A 19,595-nucleotide genomic window follows, 5' to 3' on the forward strand; every position below is an offset into this window, starting at 1 on the left:
GGCACTGGAGGCTTCTCACTGAATGCCCAGACCACATAAAGTGCTTATATCTTGAAAGAAAGGAGGAAGGCAACCAGGGTTCTAGTCCACATACCCTGTATCCACACCGCTTTTACTTTCATTGACATGAAAAGCTAATGAATAAAGTTACTAAAGGTAAAGTGATTTTTGAAAAAAGCAATCAAGCCAGAAGTGGTGGTTTATGTCTGTAATCCTACCTACCCAGAAGGCTGAGATCTGAGGATTTCAGATCAATACTAGACTGGGTGGGAAAGTCCAAGAGACTCCATCTCCAAATGGCAAAATTGCTGACTGGAAGCTGGGCATCGGTGGCCCATGCCTGTAATCCTAGCAACTCAGGAGGCTGAGATCTGAAGATCAGGATTCAAAGCCAGCCAGGACAGGAAAGTCCGTGAGATTCTATCTCAAATAAACCACTAGAAAACTGGAAGTGGCACTGTGGCTCAAGTAGAGCTCTGGCCTTGAGCTGAAGAGCTGAGAGACAGCACACAGGCCCAGAGTTCAAGTCCGATGATGGACAAAAAAATGCTAGCTGGAGGCATGGCTCAAGTGGTAAAACTCTAGGTTTAAGCAAAAAAGCTAAGTGGGAATATGAGATTCTGAATTCAAGTTTTGGTCTGTTCCTCCTCCCCCAAAAGGCAGTCAAAAAATGATAAAGCTTCTATAATTTAAGCAACCTACCTTATTAAGTGTACACTGATGGAAGTTATTATTTCCTGATGTGAAAAACTAGGACTCAGATTCATGTCTGATCTGTTTTAAATTAGGTTCATTGTTGTGATTATTGTATTTCTGTTGTAATATTATGACTGTGGAAGTCCTGAGTAAACTTAGCTTCCTGTGCATGCCATAAAGCAACTATTTCCCATTCCGAGGATTTTAGTCACAAATAATGATATGCATTCACATTTCATCCTGAATCTTACTCAACTGAATTGGCACTATGATGCACCATTCAGCCATCTTTTAAAAATTAGTGCCATCTTCTTTGTATTTTAGTTGGTGACAAATATTTCCTGTTTGTTTCAAGTGGACGGCATTTGATTTCAAACATTCCAAACCGTAGTAGCTTCTAAGATTTCATTGATAGTCAAAGCTGAGTAATTCTAGTGAGTAAACAACCAGCAGTGAACTGAGAGGATCATGTATTCCTATGTAGAGTCTCTTGAGAGACTCAAAAAAATCTATTTTTAGAATGTTATAATTATTGGTTTGTACTATTTTATTGTTATTATTATTATCATTATGTAGTTATATGAAGAGGTTATAATTCCATAAGTCAAATTTCAATGCATCTTGAATGTTATCTCAGTTTGTATTTATTAAGCATGATAATTTGTCAAAATAGTTTCATTTGTTAAGGATACGAGATAATCAGTTTATATATATGTACATATTAGTATATATTAGCATTAATGTAGTTATTGACAATAAATATAGAAATGAATTGAATTTCATGGTAGCACAATAGATCTTTTCATAGGTCTATACTACATTTTCATTGTATACTTCAAAGATTCTATTGTAACAAATAAAATTATGTTCATCTATAAAATTTCATGTTTATCTCTGAAAAATATGATGTTAAATATAAGAAGAAAGTACAAAATTGTTTAAGTTATATTACACAAGCTATTGGACATTTTCTTTTGTTAGTTTTTATTATTGTTACTGGGTTTGCAAAACAAGAAAAAGGGTTTTAATAAAAGAAATAGTAACATGAGCTGTTCACTGATGTTTTTATAGGCTTTAGAAAGCTAATCAAATTTATTCATGTGAACTTAGAACAACAAAACATAATGTAAGCCTTATAAATGTATTTTTTTAGGGACCCAAGGAACTTCAGTTATTGGCATTCTAGTTCAGGTCTTTCACTGAACAGAGTAGGGTAATCATGGTTAATAAATGGACGTTGGAGTTTACAGGGACCTTGAGTCATTGGCTATATAATTTGGGCATGTTATTTTTTTTTTTTTGTCGGTCATGGGGCTTGAACTCTGGGCCTGGGCGCTGTCCTTCAGCTCTTCAGCTCAAGGCGAGTGCTCTACCAATTGAGCTACAGCGCCACTTCCGGTTTTCTGGTGGTTTATTGGAGATAGGAGTCTCACAGTCTTTCCTGCCTGGGCTGGCTTTGAACCATGATCCTCAGATCTCAGCCTCCTGAGTAGCTAGGATTACAGGCGTGAGCCACCAGCGCCCTGCTTGGGCATGTTATTTAATGTCTTTGGAGAATCTCTTTTCTCAACTAAAAAATAGGTCAATGATACATATTGTGGGAAATTGCTATTCAATAACATAACATAGTCATACTATCGATGAGATTGTGAGTGTTCAATGAATGAAAATAATGAGGTTACTTATAATATGTGGCTATAAAGTCCTAAAGTTGCATCAGACAACTCATTGGCACCTCCAGAGCTACATTGAGCTGTAATCCTCCTTTTCACACTTAAAAAATTCAGTTCTTGTTTATTAATACCTGCTTTAGATCTTAATATTTGGTGAGCTTGAGAATGTTTCATGTGTATTTTTAAAATTTTTATTATTATAAAGGTGATATACAGAGGGTTTACAGTTATATAAGTCAGGTAATGAGTACATTTCTTTTTCAAACTTTTTAAAAAAATAATGAGATGCTAGGCAAGTGGTTTTGTATTTTCTCATTTTTATAAGTCATCAAATAACTAGAGGATATTTTTCTTTTCTTTTCTAACATCAAATATAAGTTAGATTGGAGATAAAGGCCCTAGACAATTTAGACTTCTTTTTTGTCTTTTAAGTTAAATAAATTGTGTGTGTGTGTGTGTGTGTGTGTGTGTGTGTGTGTGTGTGTGTGTGTGTGTGTGTGTGTGTGTGTGTGTGTGTGTGTGTGTGTGTGTGTGTGTGTGTGTGTGTGTGTGTGTGTGTGTGTGTGTGTGTGTGTGTGTGTGTGTGTGTGTGTGTGTGTGTCCCTGAGCTTTTTTGTTCAAGTCTAATGCTCTACCCCTTAAGCCACAGTTTGACTTCTGGCTTTTTGGTGGTTAATTGGAGAGAATAGTCTTTGTTGTTCTATCCAAGGCCCAGCAGTTCCCTGACCTATAAGTGGATAATCTGGAATTACCCTCACAGACACACTTATGAGTATTCTTTATCAATAATCCTTTCGGTGCTATTACTGAGGCTTGAACTACACTTTCACTCAGCTTTTCTGCTCATGGCTGGTGCTCAACTACTTGAGTCATACCTCTACTTCTGGCTTTTTGCTAGTTAATTGGAGAGACAATTCCCTTGTATTCATCTGTCTGTGCTAGGTCTGAACCACAATCCTCAAATTTCAGATTCCCAAGTAGCTAATATAAGCATGAGCCACGTGTGCCCAGATTTGCTTAACTAATTTTCTTTTTTTTTTTTGTCAGTAGTGGGGCTTGAACTCTGGGCCTGCACGCTGTCTTTCAGCTCTTCAGCTCAAGGTGAGCGCTCTACCACTTGAGCTACAGCGCCACTTTCGGTTTTCTGGGAGTTTATTGAGATAGGAGTCTCACGGTCTCTCCTGCCTGGGCTGGCTTTGAACCACGATCCTCAGCTCTCAGCCTCCTGAGTCGTTAGGATTACAGGCGTGAGCCACCAGTGCCCGGCTTGCTTAACTAATTTTCTAAGTGTCTATCTTAATTCAGTCAAGTTGACTGAAGATTAATTATCAAAGAGTTATTGGGCTGGGAATGTGGCTTAGCAGTTGAGTGCTTGCCTAGTGTGCATGAAGCCCTAGGTTCCAGTCCTCAGTACCACATAAACAGAAAAAGCTGGAAGTGGCACGGTGGCTCAAGTGGTAGAGTGCTAACCTTGAGCAAAAGCTCAGGGACAGTGCCCAGTTCCTGAATTCAAGATCCATAACCTACCCAAAACAAACTAAAAACAGTTATAATGATGACAATTTTGACCATACTAGAGTTCATTGAAAAGAGATAATATAAAAGCTACTATTTAAAGGTTATTACATGTCAAACACTACACTGACTACAAAAACACAAAATTTCATTGTCCCAAGTCAAATGAAAACTTCAAAGATGCATCCTAATGGATATAATATTCAAGGTAAATTAATATTTTAATCGGTATAGCTTTCAAAACTAAGTTAAAAATATATTGCTAGCTTCTACTAACATAGAAGAGTTAGTGAAGCTTTAAGTAGGAGAAGACGTTCTTAGAAAAGAACAGAAGTCACTCTTGTTTCTTTATATTCAGTTTTGAAATGTTACTACAAATATGTATATTTGGCTACATGGCAGAGATCTTCCAGGAAGAACACTATTTATAATTTGGACTTTGCGTGTTGAGCGAGACAGAGAGCCATTGGAGACATGAACCCAGATGAGACTGCATAATACAGTGCGCTGGGCTGTTATCAATGGTTTATTGTAAAGGCTTCTGTAAGTGCCAGCCTTCCAACCTAAGGTCCAAAGTGGAACACTTCAAGCCACAATTACTTAGGGCAAATTCTGATTTTCATTCACTGGGAAGCCTGTGAATTAGGAAGCCTATGAATAAGTTTTGAACAGAGATTCTCATTACTGATTGCTTTCTCAGATAAGTATTTTGACTCAAGTTGTTATATGCTGCATATAAATACTAACAAATAATTTAATCCATATATTTAATTTTGGATTCCAAAATATATTACTCTAACAGCCAATCACTTGAATCTATCAAACCTATTAATGGCACATACCATATTAATGCTCAAAAAAGATATGTAATTTTTTTTTTTTTTGGTTGGTCGTGGGGCCTGAACTCTGGGCCTGGGTGCTGTCCCTCAGCTCTTCCGCACAAGGCTAGCGCTCTACCACTTGAGCCACAGCACCACTGCTGGCTTTTTCTGCTTATGTGGTGCTGAGGAATCAAACCCAGGGCCTCATGCATGCAAGGCAAGCACTCTACCACTGAGCCACCTTCCCAGCCCCTGATATGTAATTTTTTAACCCCTTCAATTTTCCAGTAGAAATTAAATCTAAAGTACTTTTGTGACTTTTATGCAGTGACCCAGCAGCCAGAGCTCTGTGGGAAGCTTTACTGAATACCAAGCACAAGGAAGCAGTGATGGAAGTTCGGAGGCATCTGGTAGAAGCAGCAAGCAGAGAAAACCTGCCCATCAAAATGAGTATGGGTAAGCCGTCCTTTTCCCCTAGACCATGACCCTAGGCCCTCAGGATGCTTGCTTAAGCCTGCTCTGAACAGCAGGCCAAACCAGCCAACATGGAATAGAGAAGGACAATGCAAGCACTGCTCTGGGACTCAACAAGTTTCTTAGACTCAAGTTGAGAACGCTAGGGGAGTTCTTCCTTGTAAAGACACTTCTTTGGTCTTTTCTATTCCCTGCTCCCGCCCCTCCCCCCCCCCCCTTTCTCTTTCTGTCAGTCTATCTTTCTGTTTTTGGTGGGGTGGTGTTTTTTGAGACAGGATTTGTAGGCTATCCTCAAACTTGTGACTTTCTTGTCTTTGTCCTTCAAGCATTGGAATTAAAGGCATTTCTTTAGTTTCTTCCTTTACCTAGGACCACCTCTACTCTCAATTTTCCCTTTATAGTAAATGAAAATGCTTTTGATTTAATGAATGAACTATTATATATATTTTTTACTTATTTTGCTAGTTGTGGAGCTTGAACTGTCCCTGAGCTTCTTTTTGCTCAAGGCTAGCACTCTACCACTTGAGCCACAGTGCCACTTTTAGCGTTTTCTGTACTGAGGACTCGAACCCAGGGCTTCATGCATGCTAGGCAAGCATTCTCCCACTAAGCTACTTTCTCAGCCCTGAACTATTGTATTTAAAAAGTCACTGGACAAACAGACAGGCTCTGACCTGGCCACTCAGATGTGTGGTAGCCTGCTAAGTGTCCAATCACATGAGTGTTCCTTTCAACAGGGGATTTTCTCATTTTATTCACTTTGTACTCTTGTTTAAAAAATATGTTAAATAATTTAAATATGGAAAAACTTAATTATGATTATTGAATCTGATTAATAGATTGAATTTATCTCTGGAAATTTGCAAAAGTTATTTCTCTAGTAAAATTTCTCTTATAATCTGCTCTTTTTTTTTTTTTTCTCTATGAGATCCATTCTGGTTTCTTTTTTTTTTTAATTTAATTTCATTTTATTTGTGAACATACTGTACAGAGGAGTTACAATTACATGGGAAGGATAATGCGTACATTTCTTATCAAGCATTGTAGCTTCCTCCTTTGTTTACCCTTCACATCCCTTCCCAGCCTCCCTCCTCCCCCCCAATCCCATTCCTTCTTCTCCTTCCCCCCTTCCCCCCCCCCCCCCCCCCGCACCGACGTTGTAAAGCTCATTTTGGACATGACAACTTGTACTTCTCATTATTGCAACAGGTCCACCTGTATCCTTAAACAACTGGTTTTTCCCCATCTCCTCCACAAGTTATACTGACATCAAATATAGTAAAAGCAGGGGTTATACTGTGGGGGAGGGACATACAAAGCAACAAAGAGATAATCTTATAAATTCGTTAGAAACACATGCATGAAAGAAAAAAACATTAAAATACACATCTAAGGGTTCATTTTCCTGACATCACATTATCAGACCTTTTCCTCTTGACTCATACATATACTAGATATTGCAAATAAGGGAAACCATGGGACCTATGTTTCTTTGGGCCTGGCTAATCTGCTCTTTATAGTACTTAATATAGCTTATTTTAGTGGATAACAACATTATTTTTCTATTGAGATTCATAGCCCAAGTTCTTGATTAGTTATAGGCACAAAATCTAAGCTATCAAGTTGAAATAGAGTACACTGTTAATTTAGATCAATATGAATGAGCTAGGAGGAAAGGATAACAGGGTCACAACATGAAAATAATATTTCAACTTTAGTGTAATTAGATGGCTATCTATCTATCTATCTATGACAGCCTTAAGGAACGTACTGATGATAAGAAAAGTGAAAATAACATTTGCCGAGTATTTTTAAAGTAGTAGGTCTGACTCTGTACATGTGTTTATTTTATTTTATTTTTGGTTTCAGGGCTTGGCTGCTGTCTCTTGAGCTTTTGTGCTCAAGGCTAGTGACCTACAACTTCAGCCATAGCTCCACCTTTATTTTTGGTGGTTATTGGAGATAAGAGTCTCAGGGACTCTCCCCTGGGCTGGCATTGAACTGTGATCCTCAGATCTCAGATTCTGAGTAGATAGGCTTACAGGTGTGAGCCATTGGTGCCAGGCACATTTATTTATTCATTTATATATTTATTTTGTTTATTTTCTGTGTGAAAAATATAGAAGCATAAACTTTCTCTTTAAGGGGTTGTACAAAGGGATTTCAATTCAACATGTCAGTTGGTATAATACATCTTGAGCAATGTCACTCTTTCATTATTCTCTCCTATCTCTCCCAATCCTACCCATCCTCTCAATTTACCAGGTTCCACTTTCATATATTGAATATTATGACTGATAGCAAACATGGATGCATCTCATTTTTCAGATAAGGAGCTAGACAAAATTAAGCTGCCAAGGCCATAGAACTGATAATGGACAAACCTAAAATTTTAATGCAAGTATTCTGATGCCAGAGCATATGATCTCTATTTATAAAATCATGTAAACACAGTATTAACCAATAACAGAGGTCCTAAATTTTTTTGTAGAAATACTTTTGCCGTTTTTGCTGTTTTGAGACCACTTTGGCATTTGACTGTTAGTTCTATCCTTTTCCCCATTCTTTCCCTCCCTTCTTTCTACCTTTTTCCCCGTTTCCTTTTCTTTTCCACAGTCTTAGATATGCATTTGTAAAGATATATTTACCTTCTTAGCATTCTTTTTTCATAAATATGTTGAAACAAGAAGTAATTCAGAGGAAGAAAAGTAAATGAAGAAAAGCAGTACTGCAGAAAAGGTCCCGATAAGGATAATTTATATTGTGCTTCAGTAAAATAACCTTACAATGGTATCACAGAGCATGAATCAATTTTTATTGCTCAGTGCTGGACTCTTGAAAGAGCAATATACTTTACTTTTGTAAAGAGCTATATTTTTTCAAAATAAGCAAAGCCAGAAATTTAAAGAAAGATGAGTAACCCTTTGAAGAATTCAAATTTAAATGACTTTTCTGTCAACCAGAAAACTTTTTTTTTTTTTTTGGCCAGTCCTAGGGCTTGAACTCAAGGCCTGAGCACTGCCCCTAATGTTTATTTTTGCTCAAGGCTAGCGCTCTACTACTTAAGTCACAGTGCCTCTTCCGGTTTTTTCTTTTCTTTTCTTTTCTTTTTTTTTAATTTTTTTATTGTAAAGATACTATACAGAGGGTTACAGTTACATGAGTGAGGTAATGAGTACACTTCCTCTTGAACATTGTTACCCCCTCCATTGTTTTCCCCCTACCATCCCCTCCCTCCCTCCCTTCCCCGAGGTTCTTTTTTTTTTTTTTTTTTGATTGTGATTAAGTGATTACTTAATTTCGGGAAATTCACAGTATTGTGGAATAATGATGCTCATTTAAAGTCACAAGTTCATTCTAACTTTCCTGGAGCAAATTGTCTATCACAGTCTGTAATATATAACGGTGCTCACATGTTCTATACCATATATGTGATCAGCAGCATGGGGATATTTGGTAGTGGTTCAACCAGATGAGTGGGAGTTCTTTGTTTCTTAAGTCCTGTTAGTTTTGTCATATCACCTAACATTTTGGATTTAGCATCCACTTATCAGGGAGACCATGTACTGTTTGTCTCTTCGTTCTTGGCTTACCTCACTCAACATGATTCCTTCTAGCTCCATCCATTTCCCCACAAATGCCATTATTTTGTCATTTCTAATGGCTGCATAATATTCCATTGTGTATAGATACCACAATTTTTGGATCCATTCATCTGTGGTGGGCATCTAGGTTGTTTCCATATCCTAGCTATTGCGAACAGTGCTGCAATAAACATGGAGGTGCACGTGTCCTTGTATATTGGTTCCTGTTGTTCAGGGTAGATGCCTAGAAGTGGTATGACTGGGTCGTAAGGGAGGTCAATCTTTAGCTTTCTAAGGACCCTCCAGACTGCTTTCCAAAGTGGTTGTATAAGTGTACATTCACATCAGCAGTGTAATAGCGTTCCTCATTCTCCACATCCCCTCCAGCATTTGTCATTGGCTGATTTGTGGATGTGGGACATTCTGACTTGGGTAAGGTGGTATCTCAGGGTTGTCTTTATTTGCATTTCCTTCACCACCAGGGATGATGAACATTTCCTCATGTGTTTCTTTGCCATTTTTATTTCTTCATTTGAGAAGTCCCTCTTTAGTTCCCTTGCCCATTTAGTAATTGGTTTGTTAGGTTTGGGAGGGATTAGTTTCTTGAGTTCCCTGTATATACTGGATGTTAACCCCTTGTCTGATATATTGCTGGTAAATATTTTTTCCCAATTAGTTGGTTGTCTTTCTAGCTTGGTTGCGATAGCTTTATCTGTGCAGAAGCTTTTTATTTTAAGGTAGTCCCATTTGTCGAGTCTCTCTCCAACTTGTTGTGACCCTGGGACTCTGTTCAAGAAGTTCCTTCCTGTGCCTATTAGTTCAAGTGTCTCTCCTACTCTGTCCTGCAGTAGTTTCAGAGATTCAGGTTTAATGTTAAGGTCTTTAATCCATTTTGAGTTGATGTTGGTGCATGGTGATAGGCTGGGGTCCACTTTTAGTTTTCTGCATGTGGCTGCCCAGTTTTCCCAGCACCAGCGGTTGAAGAGGCTGTGTTTCTTCCATTGTATGTCTTTGGCTCATTTGTCGAATATCAGCTGGCTGTAGGCCTGTGGATTTATTTCTGGATCTTCTATTCTGTTCCATTGGTCTTCGGGTCTGTTTTTGTGCCAGTACCATGCTGTCTTTGTTATTATAGCTCTGTAGTAGAGTTTGAAGTTCGGCATGGATAGCCCTCCCATATTGTCTTTATCCCCTAGAATTGTTTTGGCTATTCTAGGTCTTTTGTTGTTCCATATGAATTTTTGGACTGTTTTCTGTATTTCAGTGATGTACGTCATTGGGATTTTAATAGGAATTGTGTTGAATTTGTATATTAGTTTTGGAAGTATTACCATCTTTACTATATTAAGTCGGCCTATCCAGGAGCATGGGAGGTCTTTCCATTTCCTAGTGTCTTCTGCAATTTCTTTCTTTAACTTTTTATAGTTCTCATTAAATAGTTCTTTTACATCTTTGGTTAGGTTAATTCCTAAATATTTTATTTTTCGGGAGGTTATTGTGAATGGGGTTGCTCCCTTTATTTCCCTCTCTTCCTGTACATTATCAGTGTATAGGAAGGCAACTGATTTTTGTGGGTTTATTTTGTATCCTGCTATTTTGCCGAAGTGATTTATGATTTCTAAGAGTTTGGGGATGGAGTTTTTGGGATCGTGGAGGTATAGTATCATGTCGTCTGCCAAAAGGGATAGTTTAACTTCTTCTTTCCCTATGCGGATCCCTTTAATGTCTTTTTCTTGCCTTATTGCCCTGGCTAAGGGTTCTAGGACTATATTGAAGAGGAGTGGAGACAGTGGGCATCCTTGCCTTGTTCCTGATTTTAGGAGAATTGGTTGTAGCTTTTCCCCATTAAGTATAATATTGGCTATTGGTCTGTCATAAATGGCTTTTATTGTTTTTAGAAATGTTCCTTCTATTCCTATTTTCTCCAGAGCTTTTAGCATGAATGAATATTGAATTTTGTCAAAGGCCTTTTCTGCATCTGTGGCAATAATCATGTGATTCTTGACCTTGGCTCTGTTGATATGTTGGATTACATTTATTGACTTACGTATGTTAAACCATCCCTGTGTCTCTGGGATGAAGCCTACCTGGTCATAGTGAATTATTTTTTTATGTGTTTCTGGATTCTGTTAGCTAGAATCTTGTTAAGGATCTTTGCATCTGTGTTCATCAAGGAGATTGGCCTGTAATTCTCCTTTTTGGTTGGGTCTTTGCCTGGTTTGGGGATGAGTGTGATATTGGCTTCGTAGAATGAGTTTGGGATAGCTCCCTCCTTCTCTGTTTCTCTGAAGAGCTTGAGGAGTATGGGTATTAGTTCTTGTTTAAAGGTCTTATAGAATTCTGCTGTGAATCCATCTGGTCCTGGGCTTATTTTTGTTGGAAGACTTTTGATAGCTTCCTGTATCTCATTATAGGATATTGGCTTATTTAATTGGTTAACTTCTTCTTTGCTCAGTTTGGGCAACTTGTATTTCTCTAAAAATGCATCCATTTCTGCCCGATTTTCTTCCTTTAGAGAGTATAGCTTTTGAAAGTAGTCTGTTAGAATTGTTTGGATATCTTGGGTACGTGTTGTGATGTTTCCCGTGGCATCCCTAATCCTATTAATATGGGTTTCCTCTCTTCTTTTTTTTTAATTAATCTAGCCAATGGGCCATCAATTTTGTTTATTTTTTCAAAGAACCAGCTTTTTGTTTGGTTTATTTTGGTTATGGTTTTCTGATTTTCTAATTGGTTAATCTCTGCTTTTAATTTGGTTATCTGGCTTCGTCTAGTAGCTTTAGGTCCCATTTTTTCTTGTTTTTTCTAGCTGTTTTAATTGCAACATGAGATTATTTACTTGGTCTGTCTCCATTCTCTTGATGTGGGCACTGAGGGCAATAAATTTGCCCCTCAGGACTGCTTTTGCTGTGTCCCACAAGTTTCTGTGTGAGGTGTTGTCATTTTCATTGAGTTGTAGGAAATGCTTTATTTCTTCTCTGATCTCTTCTGTTATCCAGGCATTATTAAGGAGTGTGCTGTTCAATTTCCAATTATTAGAGAAATTTCTGCGGTATGCTTTGTTATTGAGAGCTAGCTTGATTCCACTGTGGTCAGATAGGATACAGGGGATTATGTCGATCCCTTTGTATTTGCTTAAGTTCCTTGCATGAACTATGATATGGTCTATTTTGGAGTAAGTTCTGTGAGCTGCTGAGAAGAATGTGTACTGTGTTGTTTTAGGGTGAAATACTCGGTAGATGTCAGTTAATTCCGCTTGAAGTATGGCCTCTCTTAATTTGGTAGCTTCTTTGCCAATCCTCTGGTTGGTAGACCTGTCCTTTGGTGAGAGTGGTGTGTTAAAGTCTCCTAGTATTATCGTATTGGGATCTATTTTATTCTGTAAGTTTGAGAGCATTTGTTTGACATATCTGGGTGCACCAATATTTGGGGCATATAAGTTGATGATGGTTATATCCTCCTCTTGGATTGTTCCCTTTATTAATATGTAGTGTCCATCCTTGTCTTTCTGTACTGATTTTAATGAAAAGTTTATTTTATCAGATATCAGGATAGCTACACCTGCTTTCTTACTGGGGGCATTTGATTGGTAGATCCTTTTCTACCCCTTCACTCTGAGTTTGTTTATATGTTTGGCTGAGAGGTGGGTCTCCTGAAGGCAACAGATGGATGGGTCTTGTTTTCTGATCCAGTCCTCAGTTCGTTTTCTTTTAATTGGCGAATTCAGCCCATTTATATTAAGAGAAAGTATAGAGAGATGCATTGTTGTCCCTGCCATTCCGTTTTCCTAAGTTTTTCTTCTTTCCTTTCCTCCTGTGCTTGCTCAGTTAGACTTTGAGTAATGCCTGTTTGGGGCAGGCCCCAGTTCCTGGTTGCTTTCTTCAGGTTGTGTCCCCCCTCTTAGAATTCTTTGTAATGCTGGCTTAATGTTTATGTATTCATTTAGTTTTTCGTTGCTATTAAAAGTTTTCAGTTCTCCATCGAATGTGAATGCTAGCTTTGCCGGGTATATCAGTCTGGGTTGGCAATTATTGGCTCTCAGGGCTCGTATGGTGCTTTCCCAGGCTTTTCTTGCATTCATTGTTTGTGTGGAGAGATCTGCAGTGATTCTTATTTTTTTCCCATTGTAGTATAGCTCCTTCTTCATTTTTGCTGCATGCAGGATTGTTTCCTTATTATTCAGATCTATCATTTTTACTATAATGTGTCTAGAAGTGTTTCTCCTGGGGTCTTGCTTGTTGGGTGTTCGATAAGCTTTTGTGATGTAGTTAAGATGGTCATTTTTGAGGTGGGGAAAATTTTCATTGATTATCTTGTTAAATAGGTGTTGCATTCCCTTACTCTGGAATTCCTCACCTTCGTCCACTCCAATTATGCGAAGGTTAAATTTTTTAGCATTATCTGCTTGCTCTTGAATTTCCCTTTGGTTTAATTTGAGTGATTTTTCCATATCTGTCACTTTTTGGTCCAGTTGGTGTATTCTGTCTTCTGTATCTGACACTCTACCTTCCATTTCATTCACTCTGTTGACAGTGGCTTCTATTGTGGTTTGCATGGAGGAAATGGATCCCTTTATGGATTCAATCTTGGTTCTCAGAGTACTGATCTCACCTCTCAATGAGGTATGCATTACCTCTAATTTGGTGTTTATCTCACTTCTTACTGAGGTTTGTGCAGCTTCTATTTTTGCATGCATCTCTTGTTTGATACCCTGTATCTCTTTGGATAGTTCATCCTTGTGCTTTTTCAATTTCTGAACAATTTCTCGCTTTATTTCTTGAGTCATTGCCTCCAGCAACCCTTGGATGTAGCTTTTGTCTTCCATTCCTGCTCTGCTCCCACTGGGGCTCTCCCCTGCGTGGCTGCTGGCTTTTGAGGTGAGCTTGCTGTCCTGGGTGGTGGTAAACCTTGTGATTTTTCTCTGTGATTTTCACATGGAGGTTCAGGAGACTGCTCTTCAATTTTGTTTTGGTGTGTTTGTCTTTGCTTGGTTGCTGATTCTGTATTGGTAGAGAGAGTCTGTGCCTGATCTGGGTTCTGTTGGGAGCCTATTTCCAGCTGCTATTCTGACTTACTTAGGATTCTCAGCTCTCTGCTGTAGATTGCTGGCAGTTCCCGCCTTTGGAAGGGTTGAGCAGCCTAGACTGCTTGTGTTTGCTCCTACGGGTGCTCTTGTGAAGAACAGATGCTCTGGATGCACTCTCCCAAATACTGGAGTCTGTTATGGGCTCCTGATGTGTTTTTGTTTGTTTGTTTTGGGCTGGTTGTGGGCTTGAACTCTAGTTTTGGGTGCTGTCCCTCAGCTTTTCAGCTCAAGGCTGGCACCCTACCATTTGAGCCACAGCACCACTTCTGACCCTTTTTGCTTTTGTGATGCTGAGGAATCAGATCCAGGGCCTCATACATCTGAGACTATCACTCTATTGCTGAGCCGCCTTAACAGTCTGAGCTCCTGCTTACTATCAGGTGCTGGCAGCCTGTGTTGCCCAATTCCCAGTCTAGGGTATATGGGTGGAGTTTTGGTGGGGTTTGGGCTTCTCTTGTCCTGGGCCTCCAGGTCTTTTGTTGTCACAGGCGTGCTTCCCGGGGAGTGTTGTTTCCTGGTTTTCTCCCCTCTGTTGAGGCGTATGCTCAGGTTTTTACTTCAGTTGGGAGAAGTTGGTCGTGTTGTTCAGGCGCCGGATCCCCGGGCCTGGTTCCGGCCCCAGCCTGGAGCGCGCTCGTTAGGCCTGTGCTGATGTGTATACCACCTAGGTTATGCAGCCTGGAGCGCACTCGTTAGGCCTGTGCTGATGTGTATACCACCTAGGTTATACAGCCTGGGGGACACAGTTCAAATTTCTTCTACTGTTGGTAGTCTTGACCCAGGGGCGCTGTTCCTGGCTTGGGCATTTAAGCTCCCTTCCAGGGGTGCTCTTGCTCTAGCCTGGCCAGCTGAGTGTGCTCCACGGGCTGGTGGAGCTCTCAAACAGTTCCCAGTTTTAGTGGGTCCTGTGGTCCGGGTGTTGGGGTAGGGAGTCTAGGTCAGGGTCTGGGGATTCCCTCCAGCTCTGGTCTCCCTTGAGGGATACACTTCCCCTGTGGGGTACTCACCCTGGAGCTGGTTTTTTCTGTGTGGTGTAGGTCATCAGTTGTTGTTGCAATCCGAGTTCAGTTGGGGTGGTTGCGGGCTGGGTTGGGCGGTGGTGGCTCTGTGTGATTCTTTTCTGTCTCTGCCTCTGTCGAAGCTGTCGGGTCAAAAGTGTCCATGCTCAGGCAGCTTCTTCGCGGTGCCTCTGGGGCCCGAGCAGCCCTGCCAGGTCATTGCGATCGCGATCGGGCGGGTGGTCTGCCGACAGGTCCCTTTGTTGCGCTGCTGGTGCAGAGCGGCTTTGGCGGGATGGAGCCTCTCTGCTCGGGTGGAGAGTGAGGGGTGGGGGTGGGATCCTCGAGGAGACTCCCGGCTGATAGGTTTCTGTTCCTGGCGATCCGCTGTTCTGCAAACCGGTACCTGGTGATCTGCAAGCGGCCCCCTGTGTCTCTGGGGCTCCGGTAGCCCCCGCCGGGCCGGCTGGCCGGCGGCTTGGCGCACTGCCGCGCGGCCAGTAAAGGTTGGGGGAGGGGTCTTCGCTTTTCTCTGTTCTGAAATTCTTCTTTTCCTCTCTTTCTTTTTTTGTTATTCTCCGCCTCTGGTTTTTCTCTGAGTGTTCGTCTTTTTGTTGTTGTCGGTCTCTTGGGGAGATTAAGCGTTGGAACTCGAACTCTCTTTTTGGTTGGAGAGAGCTGTGGCGTTTCCCTACTGCCCCGTCGCCATCTTGGTCCCCCCTCCTCTTTTCTTTTTTTATGTGATACTGAGGAATTGAACCCAGGACCTCATGCATGCAAGGCAAGTACTCTACCGCTCAGCCACCTTCCCAGCCCACAAAAAACATTTTTTTAAAGACAAAAATATTTGCTTTCTTGGGGCTTGGAAGGTGGCTCAGCGGTAGAGTACTTGCCTTGCATGCATGAGGCCCTAGGTTCAATTCCTCAGGCACCACATAAACAAAAAATTCAGAAAAAAAAACCAGGAGTGGTGCTGTGGCTCAAGTGGTAGAGCGCAAGCCTTGAGCTGAAGAGCTAAGGGACAGCGCCCAGGCCCAGAGTTCAAACTCTACGACCGCAAAAAAAAAAAAAAAAAATTGCTTTCTTGTAAGACTCCAGAAATAAACTGAGGGAAAAAACCTTGTGCCAACTACCGTTTAGCAAAAGATTACACAGTGTGACATCGCCCCATTTGTTAGGAAATGGAAAGACTTGGAAAAAATTATACTAAGTGAAGTAAGCCAGACCAAAGAAACATAGGTCCCATGGTTTCTCTTATTTGCAATAACTAATACATGTCTAGGACAAGCAAAAAAGGTCAAAAGCTATGTACATATGACTATATAAGATGATGGTAAGTGAAATGAACCCCAAGACAGGGACACAAGTGATTTTTTCTTTCTTGCTTCTGTTTTTAACATACTTATAATGCACTATGTGATTCTCTTGTTTCTTTTGTATGTTCTTCCCCCATGGTATAACCCCTGTTTTCCCTGTATCTGATTCCGGAGTCCTGCATCTTGTATATAATTGGGGGAGGGGAAGGGATATAACAAAATGCTTAAATAAGGATACAGGTTGACCCATTGTAACAATGAGATGTATAAGACACTATGTTGAAAACAAACTTTACAATTTGCAGGGGGGCAGAGGGGATGGGAGAAGGAGTTGGGGAGGTGGGGACAGAAGGCATGGTAGGGGAAAAACAAAGGAGGAAGTAACAATGCTTGATGGGAAATGTACCCATTACCCTACTCATGTAGCTATAACCCCTCTGTACAATATTTTTACAATAAAAATATATATGGACAGAAAAAAAGATATTGATTAAGAAAATGTGTTATATATACACAATGGAATTCAATGCTTCCATCAAAAAGAATGACATCACCCCATTCATAAGGAAATGGAAAGACTTGAAAAAAATCATGGTAAGTGAAGTAAGCCAGACCCAAAGAAACATAGACTCCATGGTTTCCCCCATTTGTAATAATTAGTATATGTCTAGGATAGTTCTAGCAGAGGATCACAATAGCTCAATAGCTATGTATATATGACCATATAAAATGATACTAATCAAAATGAATTCCAAGATATGGAAACATGAGGGCTGTTTTGTTTTGTTTTGCTTTTAATATATTGTGTGAAATTATTTCTTTTTTCTTTTTTCTTTCTACTGTTGTCACTGTTAAAAAAAATTGCTTTCTTGTAAGACTCCAGAAATAAACTGAGGGAAGAAACCTTGTGCTAACTACAGTTTAGCAAAAGATTACACAGAGTAACTACCCATTTCTGTTTTGTATTGCTAAGCCAGAATTTTTTTGTGTGTCTCATTTTCACATACAAACAATATAACCATAAAAAAAGTTTAAAACATAGTAAGACATTGATATGTGAAAACTGCCTATCATATAGCTTATCATTAAAAAAAGTCATGCTCTGGTGTGTTAAGTGGCTGGAATGCATTTTCTAGCAGCATTTAAAACTATGAGATGTACTTTAAATTATGTACTATTTTCCATCCTCTGTTGTAAATTCTGAAGTATAAGTTTTTTCTGACTGTGATAGAGACTTCTGGTATTTTTGAGACATTAAACAAAATTTAATTCTAGACAGAGGATTGTCTTGTGTTTAAATTCAGTGAGAGGGATCCCATGATTGAAACCTCAGATCTTAAATATAAAATTACTCAGCACAAGGTAAATTCATATTAAAACATTTTGAGCACCAAGAGAAATAAACACCATTTTTAAAATGATAAAAGTTTAATTGGGAAAACAAAAGAATTCATTTTATCATTACACATATAAACATATGTCATCTTACTCAGAGCTTGTTATTAAATTGTCAGCTAAGTAGATATGTTCCAGAAAAGTGATTTTTTTAAAACCCCCAAAGTGAATTGTATTTTCCCCACTGGCTGCATAATAAAAAATGGGGTCTGAAAGTAAAAAGCAAATAGCTCCTAAGAAATCCATCTGTTGAAGTCCAAAGTGGCCACTCAGAGGAGAAATGAATAGAAGATGTCCATCTAAACTCGGATGCACTTTACAGAGAACCTTTCTCTGGAGCACTGTTGGGGTCAAGGGAGCTTCACCACTTCGTTCTATGATTTGTGGCATTTAGAACCTATTCAAGCTGAAGCAAAACAGATCACTTTATGATATCATTTTTTTGGGGGGGGTTCCAGTCGTGAGGCTCGAACTCTGGGCCCAGGCGCTGTCCCTCAGCTCTTCAGCTCAAGGCTAGCTCTCTACCACCTGAGCCACAGTGCCACTTCCAGCTTTTTCTGCTTATGTGGTGCTGAGGAATCGAACCCAGGGCCTCATGCATGCAAGGCAAGCACTCTACCACTGACCGACCTTCCCAGCCCTTCTGAGCTCTTTTTTGCTCAAGGCTAGTGTCTACCACTTTGAGCCACAGCACCACTTCTGGTTTCCTGGTGTCTAACTGTGGATAAGAGTCTCACAGACTTTCCTGCCCTGGCTGGCTTCCAACCAGAGTCCTCAGATCTTAGCCTCTTGCGTAGCTAGGGTTACAGGCATGATTACAGACACCCGGTTTCCGGCTAGAGTTCTTCCCTGTTAAATATGGTGTTAGGTATGTTTCTTTCATAAGTGGCTTTTATTATGTTGTTATAGTTGTCAATAGAGAGACTGATGAAGGTAAAGTTCAAGTATAAATTCCTGAGTTCAAGCCCCAGTATCACCAAACCACTGTTGATGCTCTCTATATTTTTTATTTCACTTATTGAGTTCTTCAGCTCCAAGATTTTTGTTTGTTATCTCTTCCTCCTCCTCCTATTATTATTATAAGTAGTAGTATTATCTATTTTGTTTTCTATTGAGACAGGTTCTCACTATGTAGCCCATACTACATAGTGGCTCTATTTGGTGAGTTTATCATTCAGCTTTTTCATTGTTTTCCTTATTCCATATTCTATTTTCTCTTGTATCTTACTAGTTTCCTTAAGATCATTATTTTAAATCCCTATTTAGGCAACTTTGTAAGTTTCCTTTAGGGTGGTAACTGGAAAGGTATGCTTTAGTGGTGCCGTGTTTCCTTACTTTTCCTGTTTCTTGTGCCTTTATGATGATAAAAGATAACTAATAGAACAATTGTCTCTTCCAAAGTTAAGAGTGGTTTTCCTAGGGAAAGACTTTCTTCTATAGATGAACCCTAGAGTGCCTTGTGGACAGATTATCTTGACTCTTTGATTATCTTGACTCTTTTCCAGTTAAATACAGTAGTGTAGATTTCGTATAGTTTCTCCAGTTGGGGTCAATGTTAACAGTGGTTGTAGATACCTCGGTGGTGTAAGATAGCACTAGGACAAGGTTGTTAGGGTTCTCAGTTGCAACTTCCTATCCTCCTTTTTTTTTGCAGGGGAGAGATTTAACTGAGCATGTCCATCTTGGTGTCAGTCATCACCCATCACTCACAGTCAACCACAACAGTGTTATCTAGGGCACAGAGTTAGTTTGGAGATAGTGTGATATTAGGGAAATGGGCTTAGTGTCTCTATGACCTATAGTGACAGTTGTGACCAGTTCATTTTCTGAGGCATGGGGTATGCAGCTTTCCCACAAATATGGGAAGTATGCTTTTGAGATATTTCTTAGGAGCTTACCTAGTGGCCAGAGATAAAGCTGTGACTGATCCTGAATGTCAGGGTACAGCATTATTCTGGCTTTGGAAAAGAAAGAATGTTTCAGAGGCTTGGGCACAGTGCTGTTGGCACAGTGGAACAAGCAGGAGACAATGGCCAT

General features: G+C 39.8%; 1 protein-coding gene across 2 annotated transcripts in view; it reads left to right on the forward strand.

The window, feature by feature from the left end:
- Positions 1-19,595, forward strand: part of Scfd2 (sec1 family domain containing 2) — a 311,750-nt gene that overhangs the window by 10,876 nt on the left and 281,279 nt on the right. For both annotated transcript variants that reach the window (XM_070012469.1, XM_070012470.1), the window contains exon 3: positions 5,034-5,161. In XM_070012469.1, the coding sequence (XP_069868570.1) occupies positions 5,034-5,161 (128 nt within the window). The remainder of the gene's footprint in view (positions 1-5,033; positions 5,162-19,595) is intronic.

The sequence above is a fragment of the Dipodomys merriami genome, unplaced genomic scaffold (genome assembly GCF_024711535.1).
Source record: "Dipodomys merriami isolate MVZ:Mamm:240054 unplaced genomic scaffold, mDipMer1.0.p SCAF_9, whole genome shotgun sequence".
NCBI classification, from domain to species: Eukaryota; Metazoa; Chordata; class Mammalia; order Rodentia; family Heteromyidae; genus Dipodomys; species Dipodomys merriami.